Here is a 10,000-nt window from a genome sequence, read left to right on the forward strand (position 1 = left end):
CTTGGGAACCGAACCCGCAATGCGCTGTCAGGCTGCATCAGAGTCTATATGTGTCGGTATGCGCCTTCCCTTAACCACTAGGCCACCGGCACCCCTCTGGGCCCTGGGGTCTCAATGAATGTAAGAGAATGCAATGTTCTCAAAGGTTTGCAAAACCAATAAGTGAGTGTGTGTGCGTGTGTGCGTGTGTGCGTGTTTGCGTGTGTGCGTGTTTGCGTGTGGGTGCGTGTGTGTGTGTGTGTGTTTGCGTGTGTGCGTGTTTGCGTGTGGGTGCGTGTGTGTGTGTGTTTGCGTGTGTGCGTGTTTGCGTGTGGGTGCGTGTTTGCGTGTGGGTGCGTGCGTACGCACACACTTCTGTGTCTAGTTAGTCTTGGTGTATAGAGAGTATGGACATGCATCACTTTTGCACTAGGACACACCCCCCTTATCTAAACTGAGTGTGGCAAAACGTTGAGAAGCATGGAGCATTGGAGTTTGGAAACGCTCGTTGGAAATCACTCAACGGTCCTGCGTACCACCTGTTTCTAAATGTCACATAATGCAGGAGGCAGCAGGACGTTGCGTTAGTGAAAATGAGTGCTTCCAAACTCAGACACTAAGAAAAATAAACACCTGCACAGAATGTATTGACAGAAAGTAGCTCATAACATGTCTACGATGGATTTTTATTATTAGCAGATAGAAAGAGGATAATTCAAGCCTTCCGCACAGCTGCCATGTTGGTGAGTTTAACGTTGGTTAACTCAATCAGATAGGACTTTTCTGTTTGGATGTATGGGCTGTCAAGGCCAGAGAGTATTTTTTTGCCACTCAGTAGGCGTTCCTGCATAACTCCCGGGTATGATGATGTCACGCGCATAACCTCTATTTAAACCTCCCTGTGTTCAGTGTTTCCTTGTTCGATTATAGTTGTTGTCATGGTATGTCCTGCCCTTGTATGTCTTTATATCGTGAGTGTGTTAATAAATGATCATTGAACTTGATCCGCCTGCCTCATCCTCTGCCTCTGTTCTGCACTTGGGTCCAACCAACACTTGTATGATATTGTGACAATTGTACTGATTGCATTGTGAACACTTGTCACTTTTCTCCTGCATTGCACCGATTGAAATGGACAGGCGGCCAGTTTCGGATGTGTACATAATATATCCATATATGTGGCATGTATGTGGACATATATGAGCTACTGTATATATGAGACATATATTTCCTATATATCAACATACACGAACCTGAATATGGCATATATGCAGCATATTCTGCATATACTTGCCATATATTGGCAACACAATTTATATACCTTTTCTTTTAACCCCCCCCCCTTTAGAATTGCCTATGGGTGTATTCTATGTTGTTCTGTATTGACGGTGCTTCTTATTGTTTTTCTTGCCTTTGTATTGCTGTAACAGCACTTTCCTTACTCTGTACTGTATGCAACTCTGTGACTCTTAACTGCTGTGCTGTTACTGGGCGACTGAAATTCTTCCGCAGGATCAATAAAGGTATCTACTGTATCTATCTATGTATCTATCTGTCTATCTGTCTGTCTATCCCTGCAGTTCACCTTCAACGTGAGGAGCATGGGGTCCCTGTCTCTGGCCTGGGTGGGAGACGGAGCTGGGGTGAGTGAGCTGGAAATGATGATGAGAGAGAGAGAGAGGGAGAGAGAGAGAGACAGAGAGACAGAGTGAGAGAGAGAGAGAGAGAGAGAGAGAGAGAGAGAGAGAGAGAGAGAGAGAGAGAGAGAGAGAGAGAGAGAGAGAGAGAGAGAGAGAGAGAGAGAGAGAGAGAGAGAGAGAGAGAGAGAGAGAGAGAGAGAGAGAGAGAGAGAGAGAGAGAGAGGTGTCATTCTGTAATGGCTGGTCTCTTATCCTCAGGTGCTGCTGGTCTTGACGACATTCCAGGTACCGATGATCATGATGCGATTCGGCCAGTCCCACCTGTACAGGAGGTGAGAACCATGTGATTTAAATTGGGGTAGAAGGGGGAAGTTTTACAGTAAAGCTTTAACCGGTAAACTATGAGTAACAGTATAATAGTGTAGATGTGTTCATTAATATAACCGCTGTGTCTCTGTGTCAGTGAAGACTATGGGAAGACCTTCCAGGACGTGACTCACCTGATCAACCACACCTTCATACAGAGCGAGTTTGGCATCGCCATCAGCCCCGACCATGCTGGAAAGGTCAGAACTCTTATTAATAATAATAATAATAGTTTGGCATATGTCTAACCACTCTGGAAAGGTTAGACATCTTATTAATAATAATAATAATAATAATAATAATAATAATAATAATAATAATAATAATGATAATAATAATAGTAATAATAATAATAATAGTTTGGCATTGCCATCAGCTCCGACCACTCTGGAAAAGTCAGACATATTATTATTATTATTAATAATAATGATTATAGTTTAGCATTGCCATCAGCTCCGACCACTATGGCAAGTTCAGACATCTGTATCTATATCTTCTATATTTATTATCTATAAGTCACCAAATCTATGCGTGTCAGTCTGTCCGGGGCTTGGAGGGTGAGATACCAAATTTACGGTTCCCAGAGAACTTTTGGCTAATTTCGTATTAAAAAGGTCTTAAAAGTCATTAAATTGAACCACTGAATCTAAGATAGGCCTACAGGGATCTGTTATTCACTTCCCATCCGATCCGCTGTTTAGATAAACCATAAAACTGTCAAAACAGGTGAAAGGCTGCACCCTGGCAACGACGAGGTGCAGCCAACGTAAACAAGCATAAAAATAGGACACACACACACACACACACACACACACACACACACACACACACACACACACACACACACACACACACACACACACACACACACACACACACACACACACACACTCGTAGCTCTGATGCAATAATTCATGAGACATAAAAACAAAACAAAACATTTCAGCAGCTAAAGCTGCCTCTTCCAGATGGACCCTGATGAAGACAGCTTAGCTGTTGAAACTGTGGTTTTCCTAAACATCTCACATGATTGCATCAGAGCTACGAGTGTTTGCACAATTCTTGTTTACAAATTCTTATTTTTTTTATGTAGATACCATAAAAGATCAGGAACATCCAGACAGCCTTGTGTTCTGACAACAAGTAGTTTATCAAGAATATTTATGCGTCTATGTCTGAGTTTTGAATAGTTGTAGATAAATCAGTGCGGTAACAGGAAAACTGAAATCCAATCATTTCAGATGTTGCGTGCCTTTGTAAACATTTTCATAAACACAGTAAACCTTGACTCATCTTCACATCTATGAAGTGACCATTTAAGGTCTTTTAATTGAGAACCACTGAACTAGAAGAGAATGGGACGTTGGCATCTTCTCTGATGTTATCTCACTAATAGTTTGTGTTGTTTGTGCTTTTTTTTCAGGTGATCCTGACAGGAGATCTGTCAGAGACGGGGGGTTCTCGTCTTTTCCGCTCGCTGGACTTTGGCCTGAGCTTCGTGTCGACCGACCTGCCCTTCGACCCCTTGGTCCAGATGATGTACGACCCCGGAGACTGCAACGTGCTGCTGATGCTCAGTCTCACGGTAGGTACAGACAGTAGGGGGCGCTGCTCTCCAGCCTATAGCACACGAATAAGAACAGTCCAGGAAATCAAAACTTATGATCCTAAAATGTATCTCCACAAACCATAGAGTTATAATATATCTAGAGGGCGGATTGCCCCGCCCCAGCTATTCATTTCTATTAAAGTGCTCAGTGGCGTTTTGAAGCACCCGGAAGTAAGAATAGGAACCAATATGAACCAATGGAATGGATCCATGGGTCGTGACGCGTTGTTGCACGCGCAGTAGCCAGTGGCGTGCACAGACATTTTGAAGGCCAGGTGCTCAAGTAAATAATACTTTTTTTGTTTACTTGGTCTGCTCTTTTTTCCCTCTACACCTACTGTATACCTCTTTGCCAAAAATAGCCGATCTACAAGCCCACAACGCCTCGCAGCGCGAGGCGTTGTGGGCTTGTAGATCTGCTATTTTTGGCTAAAGTTCTCCTCAGAAAAGGGATGCTAGGTTTCGAGTGGTTATGGTAAAAAAAAATCATATCACATAAAGATTTGGCGGACCCCCTGTAGTAACTCTAAGGACCCCCTAGGGGTCCCGGACTCCCTGTTGAAGACCCCTGCTGTAAACTGGAAAAAAAAACTTTTTTTTTCTTTTTTCAAAAGGGCACTTCTGGTCAAGAGGGCAAAGGGCAGGGGCTCCAGCACCACCTAGAGTCTATCTGTGCACGTCCCTGGCAGTAGCGTTTAAGTGCATTCTCAGATTTGACCACCAGGCTTGGCCGCTTCACTGTTCTACTGTAGTTCTGGTGGCTTGCCACAAACCCAGTCCTAAATGTGTATTTCAGCAAATCACGTTCCAACAATCCTCTCCTCTCCTCTCCTCTCATCTCCTCTCCTCCCCTCCCCTCCCCTCCCCAGTTGGACTTGTGGCTGTCTGAGGACTTTGGCGCCACCTGGAGGAAGATTCATGACAGCGTTTGTCTCTTCAGATGGTGAGAACGTCTTTCCACTACTTTGACTTTTTGAAGGGAAAGTTGCATAAATGTTGATTATCTCTGACAATATTATTGTCAGAAACGTATAATAACTTATAATAGAAAGAAAACTGGCAACACCAATTGCCAGGTAAACAGAACCAATGCAGTATGTAAGAGTTGACATGGCATACAGTAAACATGGAGACATAGAGACACATGGGTGGACCTGGCTGGGTGGACCACAGTACATTGAACTCTTGCCCGCTGGCTGAGGAGCTCCATGCAGAACAGCGCATGCCAGCAGCGTTGCCATGTCTGCTTATTATAAGCGACTTTGGGCTTGTTTGTTCTGTAAAGTCTCTTGTAAATATTGGTAGTTGTGGGCTGCTGGGCTGGTTTCTAAAGTGTATTTGCTTATTTGCGCTTTGCTTCCTAATGTTGTTTATAAACCAGCTGGTTCTTAGCACATTTTCATGTGAAGGACCACCAAATGAATATGTATTTGTCTGCAGACCCCCCCCCCCCTTCTGAGATAATTTTGTGCCACCAGGGACACTCCCAGTGTTGATTTTGACAGCAAATTTTGATTCAGTTTTAGTCATAGTCTTTTGAATAAAATCCCATTAGTTTTAGTCATATTTTAGACATCTGAAATGTTTTAGTTTTTGTCTAGCTTTAGTTGACTAAATACCATAAGATTATAGTCGACTAAATCTACAGTTGATTTAGTCGACTAAAATGTATTTTGACGGTGCCTTGATGGCGTCTTAATGGCTGATTTTACTCTTGGTTGCATGCTGAAAATAGCCGATCTACAAGCTCACAACGCGTCGCAGCGCGACGCGTTGTGAGCTTGTAGATCTGCTATTTTCAGAGCGCAACACCCGAGCGCAACCAGTTGAGATCTAGTTCTACTGGATCTCTTCTCCACTATAGTCCCTCACTAACATTTTGGTCTAGTTTTTATTTGTTGATGAAATTGACAATATATTTAGTCTTAGTTTTAGTCATCATAGCTTAGATTTTATTTAGTTTTCATTTTGTTTTGGTCAATGAAAAACGGTAGTCGACGGACATTTTTCGTCATAGTTTTAGGCGACGAAATCAACACTGAACACTCCCCATACAGAAATATTACATTATACCACGGATAATAGCCGTATAGCCTATAGTCACTTCTTATGGGCTTGTTTTCATAGACCTGGTTGCTTATCTCTCAAGATTCACAAGATAAAAAAAGAAAAAGAAATCTTGTTTGTCATAGAAGTTGGTGAATGGTCCGTGTGGGACCTACAGTATAGAACATAATTTATTTATGTAGGTGTGTCCTTAAAACTTAGATAGATATGCATCTAGGCTTGCGTGTTTGTGTGTGTGTGTGTGTGTGTGTGCGTGTGCGTGTGCGTGTGCGTGTGCGTGCGTGCGTGCGTGCGCGCGTGCGCGCGCGCGTGTTATTACAGTATGTGCGTGCATGTGTGTTTGTTTATGTAAATTGTGTGTGTGTGATGTATGTGTGTTATTGTGTGTACGTGTGTGTGTGTTATTCCAGCTGTCAGACATGTGCTAGCTTGACTCATCCAGTGTTGCCATGTCTGCTTATTATAAGCGACTTTGGGCTTGTTTTTCAGTAAAGTTGCTTGTAAATATTGGTGGTTCTTAAGCATTTTCATGTGAGCTACTCAAGTATTAAGTACAAATACCTCAAAAGCGTACTTAAGTACAGTACTTGAGTAAATGTACTTTGTTTACTTTCCACCGCTGGTTTTCATAGACCTGGTTGTCTATTTCTCTCGCGAAATCTGGCAACACTGCAGTTTGGTTGGATCCACAGAGTTCACATGAGGTTGTGGTGGTGTCCCGTCCAGTCCGCCTTTGTGGTCGTCAGCAATGCATTGTGGGTAATACGGAGGACAGAGAAGGCCTTACTTCGAACGTGACCACAGCTGGTCGTTTAACCCATTAAGACCCGGAAAGCATCTGTGTCATTCTTGGATTTGAGCTTAAAAAAAAGCATTATTTTACACTTTGGCTATTCAAAAATAGCTGAGCTTGTAGATTTTTTTTAAAACGTGAAAATGCGTGCTAATTTTTTTTTTTTTTCAAGCGGACATTTGTTACTCAAATCTTTGCTTCTGGGACTCCCTGGAACAAAATATTTTGACATGGGGGTCCGCGGTCAAATATAAAATTTTGGGGGTCCTTGACATGAAAAGGTTTGAAAACCACTGATATTATTTTTGTTAGGATTTAGAAGACATTTGTAGAAGCAAAGAGTAAAAAATATTTGCTTTAAAAATTGCTTTTAAAAAAATCCCATGATTAAAAAAAAAAAAAAAAAAAAGCAGATCTACAAGCTCATAGCGCAGCACTCGGTGCCACCGCTATGAGCTTGTAGATCTGCTATTTTTTTTTAATAGCTCAAAGAAATCTAAAAATGACACACAGATGCGTCCCAGGTCTTAACACATTGACTGCCAGAATTATTTTCAAAATCTCTGTTATTCATGCCAGAGATTTTTCAATGGGAAAAAAAAAGTACTCAAGAGCCGAGATACAAAATTTTAAAGTTTTAAGTTAACAAGGAAGTGGATGAGAGTAAAGATCTTCGAAAATTCATATCTCCTTGGTCTTTGGGTCCAAAAGAAAAAAAAAAAAGTAAAAAAAAAAAAAAAAAAAATTTGATTTTTTTTTGAAAAAATAATTTTTTGCTAATATCGAATTAATTCGATCTAGGCAGGCAAGTGATGATAAGCTAATATCGAATTAATTCGATCTAGGCAGTCAATGTGTTAAAGGGTTAACCCATTAAGACCCGGAAAGCATCTGTGTGTCATTTTAGATTTTAACCACTTTAACCATTATCTTATGCTTGGGCTGTTCAAAAATAGATCTGCTATTTATTTATTTTTGAATCGTCAAAATGTGTGCAAATCTCTGATTTCATGGTCTTGCGCATTTTTTTCCAAGAATCCACACATTTTGACACACACGCACATTGACAAATCATTTGGCAGATTCCGCCTCAGAGGTCAATTAAAAGTGCGGTGGGACCGTTGTGCCCTTTTGGGGGATTCTATGAATATCTTCTAAATCAGAGGTCTTCAACAGGGGGTCCGGGACCCCTAGGGGGTCCTCAGAGTTACTACAGGGGGTCCGCCCAAATCTTTCTGTGATATTTACATTAACCACTTCAACCCAGCATCCCTATTCTGAGGTGAACTTTAGCCAAAAAAAGCAGATCTACAAGCACACAACGCCTCGTGCTGCGAGGCGTTGTGTGCTTGTAGATCTGCTGTTTTCGGCCAAGTATAGGTTTGATGTAGGGGGAAAAAGAGCAGACTAAGTACAGAGTGAAAGGTCAGGTATACTAAGTATTGTTTAAGTGCATGGTTAAATGTCTGGAAATACACATTAACATGAATCCAACATGATAGTGCTGTGAAACAAGTCTATGAAGCTGCCTATGAAATCTACGAAAAAATGCAATATTTTATACAATATATAATGGGGGTCCCTACTTTATCTCGCTCTCAGCCAAGGGATCCTTGGCCTGAAAACGTTGAAGACCCCTGATCTAAATCCTAACAGTTTGAAAAAAAGAAACAAAAAAACGTATGTTTCATGTCAAGGACCACCCAAAATGATGTGTCCGCAGACCCACCCTCTCTAAAAAATGCTTTGTTCCAGGGACCCCCAGAAGCAAAGATTTGAGTTAAAAATGTATATATATATATATATATATATTCAAAGATTTGCACACATTTTCACGTCCCCCCCCCCCTGCTATTTTTGAATAGCCCAAAGAAATCCAAAGTGACACAGATGCGTTCCCGGTTATAATGGGTTAGAGTTATAGACCCCGCAACCTCTAATCAATAGCAGTCACAGAGGAGGCTCATGTTTGCTGTCTGTCAGCGCGGCTCAATTTAACAATTTATAATTTAACCAGAGTGGCTTTTACAAGTGTTTTATTGAACTCTAGTAGTCAGTAAACAAGTTAAATAATCACATAAATAGAGGGCAGAGAGAAGAACTGTGTAAGGGCCTCCTATAGAGTCTAGGCTCCCAAGTAAACAATGAACCCTATAGCATTTATCTGAATAACATGCTATATCTAAAATCCAGTGGTGTGAAGTAACTAAGTATATTTACTCAAGTACTGTACTCAAGTACAATTTTGAGGTATTTTACTTTAAAGTAATACAATTAAGGCAGGTCCACAGATAACGATTTTTAGCAGCCTCTACTGGTCATTACCTTCACTGCAGGTCGTTCGTTTATTCCTGCATTACCCAGAATTCCATTTGTTTTCACCGGAAGACGGAAGCGTTTCAAAAAGCGTTCTTTTAATTGTTTTATACTATCTGTGGATCGTTTCTCGTTTATCTTAGCCAGTGGAGCAGTAGTTACAGTGAGCTGTGGTTTCTTTTGCTGTGGTTTTTCCATCTTCAAATCCTACAATGTTTTAAAAACAGCGTGAGATTCCTTTTTCTATTAGCGCGGTAGTTCCTGGCCAAACAGGAAACCGGTGCGGTAGTTGCTGGCCAAACAGGAAACCGGTGCGGTAGTTGCTGGCCAAACAGGAAACCGGTGCATTTCCGTTTCTGTTTTCCGGCCGGGTGACGTCATTTTCGCGGAAAGGACGGCCCGCCACCGTTTCAATAGAAAATATAATAGAAAAGTCTTTCGGGGGTGAAAGTCATGGAGTGGGTGTTGTGAAACATTTCAAAACTTTAAGTACTTTCCACCACTGCTCTAAATGACATTTCTCCTTCTGTTTTTTTCTGTATTTGCTTCTTCATGTGCTACGTGTGCAGGGGTCCCAAGAACAACATCTACTTGACAACCAACTCCAATGGCTCCTGCAGTGAGTCTGCTTTGTACTTGTTGTTTCGTATTGTCCGTTATCTATTCATCTATTAGTTTCTAGGACAGATGCTGACAAACCTATACGCCAGTATACTGCCTAGGAAGGACCGACCTAACGTCTTTGTAGTGTTGATTTTGGCAGCAAATTTTGATTCAGTTTTAGTCATAGTCTTTTGAATCAAATTCCATTTAGTTTTAGTCATATTTTAGTCATCTGAAATGTTTTCCTCTTAGTCTAGTTTTAGTCGACTAAATATCAAAAATTATAGTCGACTAAAATGTATTTTGGCGGGTGCCTTGATGGCGTCGTAAGGGCTGATTTTACATCTGGTTGCATGCTGAAAATAGCCGATCTACAAGTTCACAACGCGTCGCGCTGCGACATGTTGTGAGCTTGTAGATCGGCTATTTTTAGAGCACAACACCCGAGCGCCATCAAGCATAAAATGACTTGTCTTAGTTCTATTGGATCTCTTCTCCACTAGTCACGCACTAACATTTTAGTCTATTTTTTATTTGTTGATGAAATTATCAATATATTTAGTCATAGTTTTAGTCATCATACAGTAGCTTAGTTCTTATTTCGTTTTCGTCAGTGAAAAAAAGTAC

General features: G+C 41.3%; 1 protein-coding gene across 1 annotated transcript in view; it reads left to right on the forward strand.

The window, feature by feature from the left end:
• LOC311049178 (sortilin-like) overlaps positions 1-10,000 on the forward strand; it is a 67,518-nt gene that overhangs the window by 18,082 nt on the left and 39,436 nt on the right. The window contains exons 2-7 of the mRNA XM_084062660.1: positions 1,560-1,622; positions 1,878-1,951; positions 2,083-2,185; positions 3,409-3,570; positions 4,464-4,537; positions 9,340-9,389. Coding sequence (XP_083918786.1) covers positions 1,560-1,622; positions 1,878-1,951; positions 2,083-2,185; positions 3,409-3,570; positions 4,464-4,537; positions 9,340-9,389 — 526 coding nt within the window. The remainder of the gene's footprint in view (positions 1-1,559; positions 1,623-1,877; positions 1,952-2,082; positions 2,186-3,408; positions 3,571-4,463; positions 4,538-9,339; positions 9,390-10,000) is intronic.

The sequence above is a fragment of the Gymnoscopelus microlampas genome, assembly GCF_963454915.1.
Source record: "Gymnoscopelus microlampas genome assembly, chromosome: 7".
Lineage (NCBI taxonomy): Eukaryota > Metazoa > Chordata > Actinopteri > Myctophiformes > Myctophidae > Gymnoscopelus > Gymnoscopelus microlampas.